Genomic DNA, 17,146 nt, shown 5'->3' on the forward strand with positions numbered 1-17,146 from the left:
ATCTTTGGAAGATTGCCTTGCATCAGTAAGAAGATGGATGTCTAGTAACTTCCTACTTTTAAATTCTGATAAGACTGACGTTATGGTTCTTGGTCCAGCGAGGTATCTGCATCAATTTGATCAGCTAGCGCTTAGCTTAGGTTTGTGTGTTATACATCATACAGATAAAGTGAGGAACCTTGGAGTAATTTTTGATCTTACGTTGTCCTTTGATCTGAGACATTACGAGGACTGCTTTCTTCCATTTGCGAAACATAGCGAAGATTCGTCCCATCCTGTCTATGGCTGATGCTGAGACTTCGATTCATGCATTTGTCTCTTCTAGATTGGACTATTGTAATGCTCTATTTTCTGGTTTACCGCAGTCCAGGATTAGGGGTCTTCAACTGGTTCAAAATGCTGCTGCCAGACTTTTGACACAAAGCAGAAAGTTTGACCACATTACACCCGTTTTGCCGTCCCTGCACTGGCTTCCAGTTGCTGCAAGATCAGATTTTAAAGTACTGTTATTAGTTTATAAAATTGTTCATGGATTTGCATCTCCCTATCTGGCTGACCTGGTAAGCCCCTATGTACCAGCTCGGGCCCTGTGTTCTCAGGGTGCAGGACTTCTATTTGTTCCCAGGGTGAATAAAAAGTCTGCCGGTCACAGAGCTTTCTCCTACCGTGCCCATGCTCTGTGGAACGATCTCCCGGCACACATTCGGCAATCGGATACTGTGGAGACTTTTAAGTCACGTTTAAAGACTTGTTTGTTTTCCCTGTTTTATCATTAGTGTTATGATGTGTTTTTATTCTTTTATGGTTGTCTTTTTTATTGTTTTAAATTTTTAATTCAATTTTTTTTGTTTTATGTTGTGTGAAGCGCCTTGAGACGATTTCATTGTGAATTGGCACTATATAAATTAATAAATTTGAATTTGAATTTTATATTGAACCTTTTCTGAGATACTGAATTTGGTGTTTTCATTAGTTGTCAGTTATAATCATCAAAATGAAAAGAAATAAACACTTGAAATATATCAGTCTGTGTGTAATGAATGAATACAGTCACTTGCCCAGTTCCGGATTACTGCTGTAGTATTTGCGCCGCCGTTTCTCGTAATCAGCGTGAATAAGCTAATACTTGGTACCAATGGAAAAACTAATGTTTTGTCTCCAAACGACCATAAGCTCGACCAGATCCAGCCATCCTTGTGATCAGCAGAGGAATCAAAACATCCGGTGTCTGTGGTGTGTGCGCTTTTTCTCACTCACTCATTCATGCAAGTGTGAAAGTGACGATCTCTAAGAAGCAGCAAAGGTGAGTTAGCCATTCAGTGTTTTTGGTTCTAGAGTGGGAAAATACTTACTTACTTGGGTATAAAATGTCAGTGTGTTATGTCTTGCTGTTAAATTGCTGCACGCATTGGTTGTGGATCACTGAAGCAGCAGCCTTGTGTCTGTACTTGTGAGCCATGTGTACTTTGGGGGTCATCTCAACATCACGAATGGGCATGAATGTGGGGGCTTTTACTTTTTAATTCGGGAGAAATCTCACCTCCACACATTTAAAACCCTCCTTTGCTCTCCATCTCTAACAATATAAGGTGTGAATTGATAGCAAGTTGGGGCATCTTGTGCTATCCTGACCCACTCCATTGAGTTAAAAGCTTACGTAGCATTATCATTAAGCATTATTTTGTTCATGAAGATTGAATGGTGGATACATGCTGTTTCCAGTTATATACAGTGTCGTACTATAGAGAAATAAGTTGATCTTTTGTTATGCGAGCTCTTGCAACACAGCACATTTATGCTTTTTAAGAAATAATGTGGAATCTCAATAAACGTATTTCAATTTAGCAACTTTTTACTGACCATATATGGACCAAATAATGCAGGTTTGAAGGTATTTAAAAACACTTTATTTTTTGCTTGTAAAAACGTATAACGGCGCCTTTCGAAACTAAGTAAATTCTCATTTAATAAGTATAATTTATATAATTTTGTGTTCAAAATACATTCTCGGGCATAGTGTGTATCATTCTGCATTAGAAGGGCTCCAGCCAGATGCCAGGAATGAACCCAAAGTGTCACAGAGTGTCGTGATCCAAAATGGGGCAAAGTGATCCATTTCCGGCAAATACGTATTTGCACCACACATAATGTGGCTTCACACTTTAAGTAGAAGGGCTACACCATCCTGACTTTTTCAGCTAGATAACATCCAAATACAACAATACACTGAAAAAAGTATAACCCTGCTTAAACTAAAAAAAAAAAATTGATGTTCAGATATCACATCACTTCACATAATCTAAATTATTTCATTTCACAGAATCTAAATTATTTAACTTCCTTTGACCTGATTATTTTATGTTGATGTAAACAATAATATTTCAATTGACTCAATCTAAATTCTTTGCCTTGATCCAAATTATTAACATTTTTATGGCTATTATTTTGCAATTCTGACAATACAAACACTCAAACTTTAATTATCAGCAACAGCTTTGCTACTTACATTTATTGTTGGACAAAATCCATCCAGTGCATCTACGTCTGGCTGGCTCCCTGAAGGTGAATGAGACCAGTGCAATGCGCATGCGCAATTCACATTTGAGTCAAACTAAAAATATTAATTGCAGGTCATAAAGAAGAAGAAAACAATTGAGAGAAGTAAAACAATTTGTTTTGAGTCCATTAGATATATATTTAGTTCAGTTCAAATCAAACTTGATGTCACTAAATGTAAAGAAAATGAGTTTCACAATCAAATCAATATTTTTATCTTGTTTTAAATGACAGTTTTAGTTTGAATGAACAACTGCATGTTATACTTTTTACAGTGTACCCAAAAAAGGATGTGAAATATCCATACTGCTATAAGATGGACAATTGCGTTATTGATAACGTGGACAGTATTTGTGATGTTGAGGTTGTTATACAATCTAATTTGAAATTCTCAAACCACTGTAATTCTATTATTCGAAAAGCTCATTTTGTAATTAGAAATATTTTTAACACATTCAAGGGGCACAATTATATGTTTTATGTATCATTGTACAAAAGTTATGTTCGGCCTATCCGGGAAACCTCCAATTGTGTTTGGTCACCTAGGCTGAAAACAAATGTAGACAACATTGAAGCAGTCCAGCGGTGTTTCACTAGTAAATTAAGTGTTTGTACAGGGCTGTCTTACCCAGATAGACTTTTGAAGTTGGAATCCTTGCAATGCAGATGCACTAAAGCAGATTTGTTACTGTATTTTAAGGTGCTGAATGGTCTCATTACACTAAACATCAACAATTGTATAAAACCTTACAGAAGTAGCAGAGATCATGAACACAATTTGTTCCATTTTTATAGTAGAACTGATATTCGTGAACATTTTTGGTCTAATAGGATTGTAAAAATTTGAAAGTCATTAGATAGAAATATTGTGAATTGTAATAATGTCATTTTATTTAAGAATGCTTTAAGAAAGTTAAATTCATGAGGTAGGGGGAGTTAATGTCAATACACCCCTTGATTTTATATTGATTTTTATGTTTTTTATGGTATCTATCTATCTATCTATCTATCTATCTATCTATCTATCTATCTATCTATCTATCTATCTATCTATCTATCTATCTATCTATCTATCTATCTATCTATCTATCTATCTATCTATCTATCTATCTATCTATCTATCTATCTATCTATCTATCTATCTATCTATCTATCTATCTATCTATCTATCTATCTATCTATCTATCTATCTATCTATCTATCTATCTATCTATCTATCTATCTATCTATCTATCTATCTATCTAAATATATTCAGTTGCATTATGGCTCCGTATAGGACTATCAAAAAAGTGATCCAGAACTGGGCAAATGACTGTATAATATACAAGTTTCACTTTTTGAATGGAATTACTGAAATAAATCAACTTTTTCATGATATTCTAATTACATGACCAGCACCTGTATAATCCCCAGTGGGGGGGTTTTGTCCCCTGGAGGGACACGTGACCTACTATTGTTCATGTGACAAGGTGTGAAAGAAGGCCCGGGGTCAAATTCCATGCTCACTGGATTCAGGTGGATGGTCAGGGTGCGCACTGAGCAGGTTCGCGCACACACGCACACATAACAGTCCCCGCGCGGGTTCATAATCACAACACCGTGGGACTTGATCCCAGTCCAGTGACGCTTTGACACCGCGGCGCAGGACACCTGTGTGAAGATTTAAACCTCTACAGGTCTGAGACGTTCTTTATTCCCCCCTGTCTCTGTCTCTTATAATGATCTTATATATTCTGTTCACCGCGCTGGCGGGTTTGGTGATTTTGTTTCTGCTTTACGCGAGAAATCCTTATCTTCTGGCAGACTTAAAGTACCAGTTCATTTTATTTAGAAGATGGAAACATGTCAGCAAATTCGTGCATTCGAAGAATTTCTATAGTATTCTGGACTGTTTTCTGGACAAAGTGGCGAAACATCCTCATAAGAATTTCATCGTTTTTGAGGAGCGCTGCTACACTTACAGCCAAGCCGACAAAGAAAGCAACAAAGCGGCCAGAGCTCTGAGGACGCACGGCCACCTGGAGCAGGGAGACACGGTGGCCCTGTTCCTGGGAAACGAGCCTCTCTTCGTGTGGATCTGGCTCGCTGTGGCCAAGCTGGGATGTACAGCTGCTCTCCTCAACTACAACATCAGATCCAAATCTTTGCTGCACTGTTTCTCCTGCTGTGATGCCAAAGTGCTGGTGGCTGGTGCTGGTAAGACGCACACACACACACACACACACACACACACACACACACACACACACACACACACACACACACACACACACACACACACACACACACACACACACACACACACACACTGGACCATGATCCTGCTCCTTTTCATTAAGAGAAACTATAGAAGTGCCTTGATTGTGATTGTACATACATAAAATGAAATTTATCCTCTGTATTTAACCCATCTTAACACAGTCCAACCATAGGAGCAGTGGGAAGTCACAGTCCAGCACCGTGGTCAGGGACAGAAAAAGGAGAAAACCCTAAATAAGCATGTTTAGATTATGGCAGGGAATCAAAGTGCCTGGAGGAAACCCACCCACCCACACAAGGGGAGAATATGCAAAACCCCACACAGAAAGGGTGGGAAGCAATCCCGCGATCTTCTTGCCAACCACTAAGCCACCATGCCACCCAGTCATTTACACCCTCTTCTAAATATGCAACAACTCAGTGAATGCATCCCCCCACCAACACTTGAAGTGCACTAACAGGTGCCCTTTTTTAGTGGCGGCACCAGGAAATTTTTGTTGGGAGGGCTGAGGTAAAAGTTGGAGGGGCTCCACAAAATGTCGTCGAAATGAACAATATATAGTAAATTGCTTTATAAATACCAAGGTACATGTTTTAGTCACCCATGCTCCTCTAAAATGTGGTATCAATGCACACACACAACACTTAGAATGATCGCATTCATCACTTTGCTCAGTTACGCAATATTGAGACATTCTCAGCGCAAAAATGCAGTTGAGATCCACAAATATGTCAGTCGCTATTCACATTATTGGCAGAATTATTGGGGAAGCTGAGGGGGGCTTGGCTCATTATTGGGGGGGTTAAGGTCCCCCAAGCCCCCCCTTAGTGCTTCCACTGCCCTTTTTTAAGTTTGAATAAAACCCTTCTATTTACATGTGGTTCAAAATTCATTTTTATACACAGTACCCTCCAAAAGTATTGGACCACTTGGTATTTTACATAATTTGTTTATGCCATTTCAAATACAAAAATAAAAATTTATAAAATTATCTTCCTTAAACTCAAACACAAAGCAAATCTCTACAACTTGATATAAATTAATTAAAAACATAAAAGCCAGGATGATGGGTTGCATAAGTAATGGAACGCTTGGGTATAATACCTGCAAATAATCAGTTTTAGTGCCAGTTTTCTTATGTACTTAGCAACCCATCATTCTGGCTTTTATATTTTTTACCCAAAGCCAACACATGGCCATTGTGTATTGCAAAGACCTGGTGTCCGTCTGTCTGTCCATCCGTCCGTCTGTCTGTGTACAGCATAAGTCCATTTCTATTACTGCCACAGTCTTCAAATTCACAGGGAACATTCTTGGGACACAGACCTTGGACACGTTTTAAGATGGCTAACGACCTATTGTTAAAGGTATTTTAAGATGTTAAAAAGTCACATTCTGTACCTAATTTTAAAGCATGATCTCACAGACATTAGCGTGGTGACATCACTTCCTGGTGTTGCTAGCTGCTTACGTTGCTTCATTTTTGGTTAGAAATAACACCTTTCTCATATACGAGGTCTGTCCATAAAGTATCGTACCTTTTTATTTATTTTTTTTAACTATATGGATTTGATTCATATGTTTTCACATCATCATCAGAATTTTTTCAGAAGCTGTTAGAGACTGGCACCTGGAAACCATTCGAAAAATTTATTGGCTTTCGGTGAAAATTTTACGGGCTTCACAGAGAATAAGGTCTGTTAGTACAGCTTTAAGGACCCCTTTAAGGACGCTCGGCGCACCGCGCTCCGAGCTGCGATGACGCGGCACAAGCCACCGGACCATTTCTAAACGGATGGCTCTGTGGATACGAGACCGTCGTGTGCTCTTTCTCTGGTTATCACAAGAGCTGGACATCAGCCATTTTCCGGCAGATTTCACTTTTAACGAGATTTTGTCATGGAAAGCCACGCGGAGGCTTCGCGCGTCACGACCGATTTGCTTTGGAAGCGAGACAAAGGAACACCTCCATTTCGGCGTGCCAGAGGACAAGTTCGGACATGCCTATCTCGGCTTTCAATGCTTACCAGTCGAGTGAGTTATAAGAGAAATTGTGGAGAGCTGGGCATGTCCGAACTTGTCCTCTGGCACGCCGAAACGGAGGCGTTCTTTGTCTCCTTCGAACAGCGACTCGGTCGTGACGCACAAAGCCTCCGCGCGGCTTTCCATGACAGAATCTCTTGTTAAAAGTGAAATCTGCCAGAAAATGGTTGATGTCCAGCTCTATTGATAACCAGAGAAAGTGCACATGACGGTCCCAGCTCCACACAGCCATCCATTTAGAAATGATCCGGTGGTTCGTGCCTGTCGTCGCGGCTTGGAGCGCGGTGCGCCGAGCGCCATTGTAGGGCGTCCTTAAAACTGTATTAATAGTCCTTATTCTCTGTGAAGCCCGTAAAATTTTCACCGAAAGCCAGATAAATTTTTCGAATGGTTTCCAGGTGCCAGTCTCTAACAGCTTCTGAAAAAATTCTGATGGGAAAAAAACCCCAAATCATTCCGCCATTTCCAGACAATGAAAATCCGATGACGGGGCGGGACCACTCCTTCCACAAGGCGTGCTCACAGGCGAATGACGTCACTGACAGGCATGGAAAAACTCACGCATGCGCACAAGCGTTCAAGCTTGTCTGATGTGAAAACATATGAATCAAATCCATATAGTTAAAAAAAAAAATAAAAAGGTACGATACTTTATGGGCAGACCTCGTATTATGTAAAAGCTAGCGAGAAATAAACACTTAAAAACTGATAACACCTATGGAAGGATTTAAAAACCATTTAGCAGGCATCACACACTGCTAGTTAGGTGAAAACTCCATTTCGTTTGATGATCTAGTGGTTAAGCGTTGGGCTTGAGACCAGAGGTTCCTTGGTTCAAATCCCAGCCTGACCGGAAAATCACTAAGGACCCTTGGGCAAGGTTCTTAATCCCCTAGTTGCTCCCGTTGTGTAGTGAGTACTTTGTATGACAGCACCCTCACATCGGGGTGAATGTGAGGCATTATTTGTAAAGCACCTTGAGCATCTGATGCAGATGGAAAGAGCGCTAATAAATGCAGTCCATCTGTGTGTAAATATAACCTCTTTGTCATATATTATGTAAAAGCTAGCAAGAAATAAACACTTCTAAAACTGCAAATGCTGTTTTTGTAACCTGATAACACCTCTGGAAGGATTTACAAACCATTTACCGTACATTAGCGTGGTGACGGTGGAAGGTGGAAACTCTGTTTCGTTTGTGTGTAAATATTACCTCTTTATCATATATTATGTAAAAGCTAGTGAGAAATAAACACTTCTAAAACAGAAAATGCTCTTTTTGGAACCTAATAACACCTCTGAACTGATTTACAAAACAATTCGTGGACGTTAGCGTGCATGATTGATTGGTAGAGGGGCTTTATTGAACATGTACAAATTGTAAAACAATAGGATCTTAATAATGAATTAAACAACTGAAAATTAGAAAGAACACAATGCTCATATGGGCGAGGGTATTTTAGCATTGCGTTATATTAATTCATTTATATCAAGTTGTAGAGATTTGCTTTGAGTTTGCGTTTAAGGGGGGTAAGAAAGACCCTATCTCCTATTGTGAAATGTCAATGAGGGTTAAAAAAAGGTCAAATTCCTTGAGGTGTCCTCATAATCAGGTTCACTTAAGAAGTTAATGGTTTCCAACTTGACCCTTGCACCACCATTCCAAGGATCAAGAAAATCACTTTGTTGTGTGGGCCGCCAGAAGAGGAGGTACTGCTGGCCCACCGCCAGAGGGCGCCCTGCCTGAAGTGCGGGCTTCAGGCACGAGAAGGCGCTGCCGCCACGGACACAGCCGGGGGTGACAGCTGTCACTCATCATCTCATGACAGCTGTCACCCATCTACACTTCATCATGCTACTCCATAAAACCCGGACGTCATCTCCACCTCGTTGCCGAGATATCTTCGACCTGTGAAGGTAAACTGCTCAGCTGTTTGTTTTGTCTTTCACAGAGAGTTTTTGCTTTTGTGTTGTTTGCAGTCGGTTCTGTGAGTGCTTGCAGCTGGAGGCTGGGTTTGTGGAACGTGGAGGGCTGACGTCTTCGCTCCCCATGCCAAACTTTGATAAGTACTCACTAACACTGCACGTGCCAGGGTTCTGGATTTGAGGTGGAGGTGGAATCTCCACCTTTGTTGTTACTGGGTGTACACACACCCACATCTTATTGTCTCTGCTCCTCGCCAGCAGTACCAGATCCGACATTCGGAGACGGTGGCCACCTGGGGACTCGGGACTTGGCGGCTCCAGTATTCTCCAGGTTCGTGGCGGAGGAAATCGTGTGGTTCCGGTTCTTCTCAGGACAGACGTCTTCTATCCTCGAGCCTGCACACACTTCACCTTTGTGATTGACTGTTTGCAAAATTTTATATTCCTCTGTATTGTGGTTGTGCTCATTCACGACAGTAAAGTGTTCATATTCGACTCTTTCATTGTCCGTTCATTTACACCCCCTGTTGTGGGTCCGTGTCACTACACTTTCCCAACACACTTATGAGGTTTTTGTGTAATCCTGCTAAGAGGTACACACTGAAAGAACAACACCCTTGGCCGAGGTCATGAACACATAAACCTGCAGGAACTAAAACAGTTTTCCTCCATTTGCCATTTCATTTCATTGAGGAACAGGTACCAAAGAAACTGACCCGTACATACCATTTTTTTCGGCACACTTCAGCTGGGGTCCAAAAATAATGGACAGGTTACAAAAGGGAGGTTCTGACCCACTGCTATGCATCGAATGGCTCAACAGCTGTATTTCAATTTCTTCTTAATAAATAAATTATATGTATATATAAGCTTGAACCTTCGTGTGCATGCGTGAGTTTTTTCATGGCTGTCGGTTGCGTCATTCGCCTGTGAGCAGGTTTTGTGTGAGCAGTGGTCCACCCCTCTCATCGGATTTTTATTGCGAATAAATGAACGATTTGGAGCTTTGCTGCATCAATTTTTTCCAGAAACTGTGAGAGACTTCCAGGTGGACACCATTCGGAAAATTTAGATGGCTCTCAGCGACGATTTTATGGGGATTACACAGATTAAGGAGTGCTCCAACCGGTTTAAAGACTGCCCACAGCATCTGAGAGCGCGGCACGCTCTGAGCGCCGATCGACAGACTGAAACGCCGCTGAAACAACCAGATCATTTCCAACGTAAAGGCTTTGTTGATCCGGGACATCGTCTGACTTCCACAAAAAAAGGCAGAAGGCGTGGACATCAGCACTTTTTCGGCACATTCTACTGTTACAGGAGTTTTTTCATGGAAAGAGAAGCAGAGGATTGCACCACCGTGCCGCTCATGGCGCGGGACAAAACCACCTCCGTGTTGGTCTCACAGGACAGCTTTCAGGTGGCTTTCAGACGGCTTCCGGTTGCTTTTCAGTCGTGTGAGTATCCGAGAAATTGTGCATGAGCTGGACATGCCCCAACATGTCCTGTGAGGCTTCATCACGGCGTTGCTTTGCGCCATGAGGTCAAGTTTGGACATGTCCAGTTCTCCACAATTTCTCTGATACTTACTGGACTGGTAAGCATTGAAAGCCAAGATAGGCATGTCCAAACTTGTCCTCTGACATGCCGAAACGGAGATGTTCCTTTGTCTCGCTTCCAAAGTGAATCGATCTTTACGCGCGAAGCCTCCGCGCGGCTTTCCATGACAAAATCTCTTGTTAAAAGTGAAATCTGCCACAAAATGGCTGATGTACAGCTCTTGTGATAACCAGAGAAAGAGCACACGACGGTCTCGTATCCACAGAGCCATCCGTTTAGAAATGGTCCGGTGGCTTGTGCCGCGTCGTCGCAGCTTGGAGCGCGGCACGCTGAGCATCCTTAAAGGGGTCCATAAAGCTGTAGTAACAGTCCTTATTTTCTGTGAAGCCTGTAAACTTTTCACCGAAAGCCAGATACATTTTTGAATGGTTTCCAGGTGCCTGTCTCTAACAGTTTCTGAAAAAATTCTGATGGAAAAAAAGTCCTTTTCATTCCGCCATTTCCAGACAATGAAAATCCGACGAGGGGGCGGGACCACTCCTTCCACAAGGAGTGCTCACAGGCGAATGATGTAGCCAACAGGCGTGGAAAAACTCACGCATGCGCACGAGGGTTCAAGCTTGTCTGACGTAAAAACATATGAATGAAAGCCATATAGTTTTTGAAAAAAATAAAAAGGACCGTTACTGTATTGACAGACCTCGTGTGTATACATATATATATACATATATATATATATATATATATATATATATATATATATATATGGATGTTGTGCTGTGACAGTTTAGAGTTCTTAACACTGTGTGACTTTGTGTCTGGTATACGATCAGCTGATTATTAAGTTTGCTGCTGTTAAGTACCAGCACTACATCAGGGGCTCTTGCACTGTCTTTAGTCATCACATTTTGTCCTTCTGGATGGGTTCACCTCCTTTATTGGCTGGTCCTCTTTCAGACTTGCGAGGAGCTGTAGAGGAGGTGCTGCCCTCTTTGCAGCAGCAGGGTGTCCGCGTGTTTATCCTCAGTGAGAGCTGTGACTTGGACGGTTTAGAAAGTCTCTCTGACAAGATCCAGCAGGCATCAGAGCAGCCTCTGTCACCTCAGTTTAGGTCCAACATCCATCTAAACAGTCCTGCACTGTACATCTACACCTCAGGAACCACAGGTAACCTCACTGCTTTTTACCCTCTACACTTCTGATGTGCATAGAGAAACATCTGTATTAATTGCTTAGAGCTACGTAGCCTTGGCAATAAAGAAATGTCATGTTGATATGTTGTAGGGCTTCCCAAAGCAGCAATAATTTACCATTCAAAGTTGTGGAGGATAACAGTGATTCTGTCTTCTGCTGGTGTACGCTCAGATGACATCATCTACATTAATCTGCCTCTCTACCACACAGTTGGCTTTGTAATTGGAATATGTGGAGCCATAGACAAAGGTCATTTTACATGCATACATAGATATATACATGCACACACATTTATATATATATATATATATATATATATATATATATATATATATATATATATATATATATATATATATATATATATATACACACACACACGCACACACACACATATAGCATTTCAAACAGCATTTGAAACAGTCTGATTGCGTGTGAGGGAAATTCACCATGGTCAGTCATGTCCAATCCTGCCAGCATGTCCTGGTCTGCACCCCCATACATCCCATTCGGGGTGTGCAAAGTAAATATTGTAATGTGCAAAGTTTGTGGCACTCATTCATTTTATGAAGTAGACGTGAACATTGCGCACTCATACCAAAAACACTGTGAGTCACTGTGAGTCCATGCGTCTCAGAGCCATGGATCAGCCCATTCAGCTGCACTGCACGTCTCTGAGCAACAGAGTAGCATGTGCCGCTGAACGCAGTGTTACATCCATAATGAGCGTATTACAGATCTATTGTCACTCCACCTCATGATTTAGAAGATATATATATAACATTATGCTATCATGGCTGTAACACCCCATTCAGATGGTACATCAGCGCAGCACAGAGATGAGCGGCACTTGTGAAGGTGGCGTCACAGCTGTAATCAACATACGAGGGCTGTCAATAAAGTAACGGTCCTTTTTATTTTTTTCAAAAACTATATGGATTTCATTCATATGTTTTTACGTCAGACATGCTTGAACCCTTGTGCGCATGCGTGAGTTTTTCCACGCCTGTCGGTGACGTCATTCGCCTGTGAGCACTCCTTGTGGGAGGAGTCGTCCAGCCCCTCGTCGGAATTCCTTTGTCTGAGAAGTTGATGAGAGACTGGCGCTTTGTTTGATCAAAATTTTTTCTAAACCTGTGAGACACATCGAAGTGGACATGGTTCGAAAAATTAAGCTGGTTTTCAGTGAAAATTTTAATGGCTGATGAGAGATTTTGAGGTGATACTGTCGCTTTAAGGACTTCCCACGGTGCGAGACGTCGCTCAGCGCTCTCAGGCGGCGTCATCAGCCTGTTCAAGCTGAAAACCTCCACATTTCAGGCTCTATTGATCCAGGACGTCGTGAGAGAACAGAGAAATTTCAGAAGAAGTCGGTTTTCTGCATTTTATCCGGATATTCCACTGTTAAAGGAGATTTTTTTAATAAAGACGTGCGGACGGGTCCGCGCGTCGGGACGCAGCCGACGCGGTGCGGCGGCACAGGAAAAACACCTCCATTGGAAGCCTTAAGGACAAGTTGGAACATGTCCTGCTGTTAAACAATTTCTCATATACTCACTCCACTGAAAGCCATCAAAAGCCACCTGGATTTTACAAATGGTTATCAACACGGAGGTGTTTTTCCTGTGCCGCCGCACCGCGTCGGCTGCGTCCCGACGCGCGGACCCGTCCGCACGTCTTTCATTAAAAAAATCTCCTTTAACAGTGGAATATCCGGATAAAATGCTGAAACCGACTTCTTCTGAAACTTCTCTGTTCTCTCACGACGTCCTGGATCAGTAGAGCCTGAAATGTGGAGGTTTTCAGCTTGAACAGGCTGACAACGGCGGCTGAGAGCGCTGAGCGACGTCTCGCACCGTGAAAAGTCCTTAAAGCGACAGAATCACCTCAAAATCTCTCATCAGCCGTTAAAATTTTCACCGAAAACCAGCTTAATTTTTCGAACCGTGTCCACTTCGATGTGTCTCACAGGTTTAGAAAAAATTTTGATCAAACAACGCGCCAGTCTCTCAGCAACTTCTCAGACAAAGGAATTCCGACGAGGGGCTGGACGACTCCTCCCACAAGGAGTGCTCACAGGCGAATGACGTCACCGACAGGCGTGGAAAAACTCACGCATGCGCACGAGGGTTCAAGCATGTCTGACGTAAAAACATATGAATGAAATCCATATAGTTTTTGAAAAAAATAAAAAGGACCGTTACTTTATTGGCAGCCCTCGTATAATGACTGAGACATCATTTTAACCATTAGAGGGTTGCCTACGCAATGATTTACCAAGGCACTACAATGTAAATAAAGTAAGTAATCACCTTTGGAATGGCTCGAGACATGCTTCCCACTGCACGGCGACCACACGCTGCAGCTGTCATGTCATAAATGGACTGCATTTATATAGCGCTTTTCCATCTGCATCAGATGCTCAAAGCGCTTTACAAATAATGCCTCACATTCACCCCGATGTGAGGGTGCTGCCATACAAGGCGCTCACTACACCCTGGGTGCAATAGGAGATTAAAGACCTTACCCAAGGGCCCTTATTGATTTTCCAGTCAGGCTGGGATTTAAACTGAGAATCTTCTGGTCTCAAGCCCAACGCCTTAACCACTAGGCCATCACCTCCCCTGTAATCCGTGTAACATGTGCGAGGGGGATGGTTACATCCGCCATGACCCAAGGGCAGATGCGTTATTCACTACCACATAATTATTCCATATGACGGCGCATACAGATAGCACTCACCGCTCGTTCGCACGCCCGGCAACCCTCTCTCTCTTTCTCTCTCTCTCCCTCTTACTCCCTCCAGGACATCAGCCCTTCAGCGGAAAGCCGACCTTCCCACTGTCCGGCAGCTGCAAGCGGCAATGAGGGCGGATGGTCCTGTGTGGAAGATCACTGACAAAGGAGCTTTTGGATAAGACTCTTTGGATCCTTACTGCCGGTTCAGATCGGGTCGGGGTTTATACACGTGCCCGCCACGTGTATAAATTCCGACAGGGCCGTCCGCCCTGTCACTGCTTGCAGCAGCTGGACGGCGGGACAGACTGCTGCGTGTCTGGGCACATGACACCCAATCGCACGGGTCACGTCCATCATATGTGACCGTGACTACTCATGTCACTACATCCAACACCTTTGCACAGGGCACAGTTATTATTTTTTATGACAATTACAACTTAATGTGGCTAAACTTGTGCATTTTTATTTTTAGGTATTACTGTTGCTTTAAAGCGTAAATTCTCTGCCTCTAAGTTCTGGGATGACTGTAGAAAGTATAATGTGACAGTCATTCAGTACATAGGAGAGACCATGCGCTACCTCTGCAACACACCAAAGGTAAGTCTGAATATACCGTCCACTTTGGTTCTAATCTGTTTTATAATTAAAATATGTGGTGCATTAATGGTTCAAACCTTATTTAATTAAATTTGTGCAGGCAGTTAACATCTGCTGCAGTCAAACACTGCATGACCTCCAATCCAGCAGTGGGCCTGCAGAATTTTTTTTATGTTTTGTCCAAGGTGTATCAGTCTGTCCTTCACTTCTTTCAGAGAGACAATGACAAAGACCACAAAGTCCGAATTGCTATTGGGAATGGGACCAGAGCTGACATCTGGACTGAATTTTTGCAGCGTTTTGGGAACATTCGTGTCTGTGAATTCTATGGAGCTACAGAAGGAAATGTTTCATTTTTCAACTACACTGGAAAAATTGGAGCTGTTGGCAAAGAGATGTTTTTGCAACAAGTAAGAGGGAAATGGATGTTAGTCAGGTGCAAAAATATTTGTACAGTGACAAGTTTAATAATTTTGCCTCCACACACCAATACAATGGAGGTGAAATGAAACATTCAAGATGCACTTTGAGTGTTGACTTTGAACAGTAATTCAAGGGTTTTACCATAAATATCACAAAGTAATGTTTAATTACAGCCATGTTTACAGACAGTCCTTCCACTTTCAGAGGCCTTGCATAATTGAGCCAACTACATATAAGGATTATTGTTAATATACTTGTACATATAGTGTTCATGCAAGAAAACCGATCCAATATGGGCTTGAGTCTCTCACACACCCTTTGGAAAACTAACTGTAATGTCATGTCCTTTTTTTTTTTTTTTTTTGAATAAAAAAAAATTCTTATCTGTTTCACTCCACCGTGAAGTTGTATGACTGGTGATGTAAGAGACAAAAGCTACATAATACACACTTTCTCCAGTCACATTGTGTCACATTACAAACAGAGACCACCGCCAGGACAGGTATATGTAAATAACTACGACAATACCTACATATGCAATTACATAACAAATAACTAAAATGAATAACCACATAACACAGAAACAGAGAGACACTTTGGTCTGGGTGCTGAACGGACAGGGGTGTGTGTCTGCCAACACCAGCTGCTTTTGAGATCTCTACTCCTGGACATCCCAGCTGGGGAACACGTACCATGTTTTGAATTATACACCAATATCTCATCATCTTTCAGTAAAAGCACATCTTGGTTGTTCCATTCAAACGCTAATCTGTTTTCCTGCTCAATATTTTTCAGGTGATTATATTTAATCTTGAAAAATGTACTCGCACTACTAGGTAGCCTGTTTCATCAACTTTCTGAATAAACATACTTTAACACCTTTGCAGCACCACAAGTTTCTGTGTATGGTTCATTGCTTAATTCAATTTTGTATGTTTTGTTCTTTGAATATTGTTTAGTCCAGGATGCCACATGCTCTCATAAAGTACGACACAGAGACCGGGGAGCCAGTCAAGGACTCAAATGGATTTTGCATTAAAATCCGTCGAGGTGAGCCAATGTGAAAAATCCAGACTGTCACATATCCAGCAGTTCTTAATGATACCGTTTATGTATTTGTTGAAAACAACACAGGGGAGACTGGTTTGTTGGTTGGGAAGATTGGAGAGAGAACACCTTTCAGTGGCTATGCCAAGAACGAACAGCAGACAGAGAAGAAGAAACTGGGGGACGTTTTTGAGAAAGGAGATGTCTACTTTAACACTGGAGATGTCCTAAAGATAGACAAGGAGGGATTCTTATACTTTCATGACCGTATTGGAGACACCTTCAGGTCAGTATCCAAAATATGTTTTGGGTTTTCTAATATAGCTGGGTGAAAAATAAGGCCAGTTTTATTATCATCAGGTCTAATCATTGAGGAAGAGATCATCAATAAGAATTCTGGAAATGGAATAAATTATTTTAAAGTAGGGTTTCTTCCCATTTATGAGTGCAAAACTGCACCATTCAGGGACACTCAGGCATGTGACTGTTGAAGTTAGCCAAACATATCATGTGCCTTGGTCTGACCACGTTAGTTCATGGGAAGTCTGCATATGCACATTTCACGGATATGAGGCCCATCCTGCAAATCCGTTGCAATATTCAGTACTAGCAACATAGGTGTTTTGCATTTTTTGAAGATGGCAGAGAGTACTGACTTTCCAGAAATATGTCCAAATATCACATTTAAATCCTAAAAGTGGGTCTGAACAAGAACACGATCAGACTAGAATCAACATCTATCTGACTGTTTCCACACTGAGAGGCATTAGACCTGTTGAGAGGTACCAACTGCCATTCCA

The 17,146-nt window shown here is 41.9% G+C and overlaps 1 protein-coding gene across 1 annotated transcript in view; it reads left to right on the forward strand.

The window, feature by feature from the left end:
- The first annotated feature begins 4,262 nt into the window (after window positions 1–4,262).
- Window positions 4,263–17,146, forward strand: part of LOC117531825 (very long-chain acyl-CoA synthetase-like) — a 66,181-nt gene continuing 53,297 nt past the window's right edge. The window contains exons 1-7 of the mRNA XM_034195004.1: window positions 4,263–4,753; window positions 11,304–11,513; window positions 11,631–11,789; window positions 14,752–14,876; window positions 15,092–15,286; window positions 16,259–16,349; window positions 16,434–16,632. Of these exons, the coding sequence (XP_034050895.1) occupies window positions 4,276–4,753; window positions 11,304–11,513; window positions 11,631–11,789; window positions 14,752–14,876; window positions 15,092–15,286; window positions 16,259–16,349; window positions 16,434–16,632 (1,457 nt within the window). The 5' untranslated portion in view covers window positions 4,263–4,275. The remainder of the gene's footprint in view (window positions 4,754–11,303; window positions 11,514–11,630; window positions 11,790–14,751; window positions 14,877–15,091; window positions 15,287–16,258; window positions 16,350–16,433; window positions 16,633–17,146) is intronic.

This window comes from Thalassophryne amazonica, chromosome 2 (genome assembly GCF_902500255.1).
Source record: "Thalassophryne amazonica chromosome 2, fThaAma1.1, whole genome shotgun sequence".
Taxonomy (NCBI): Eukaryota; Metazoa; Chordata; class Actinopteri; order Batrachoidiformes; family Batrachoididae; genus Thalassophryne; species Thalassophryne amazonica.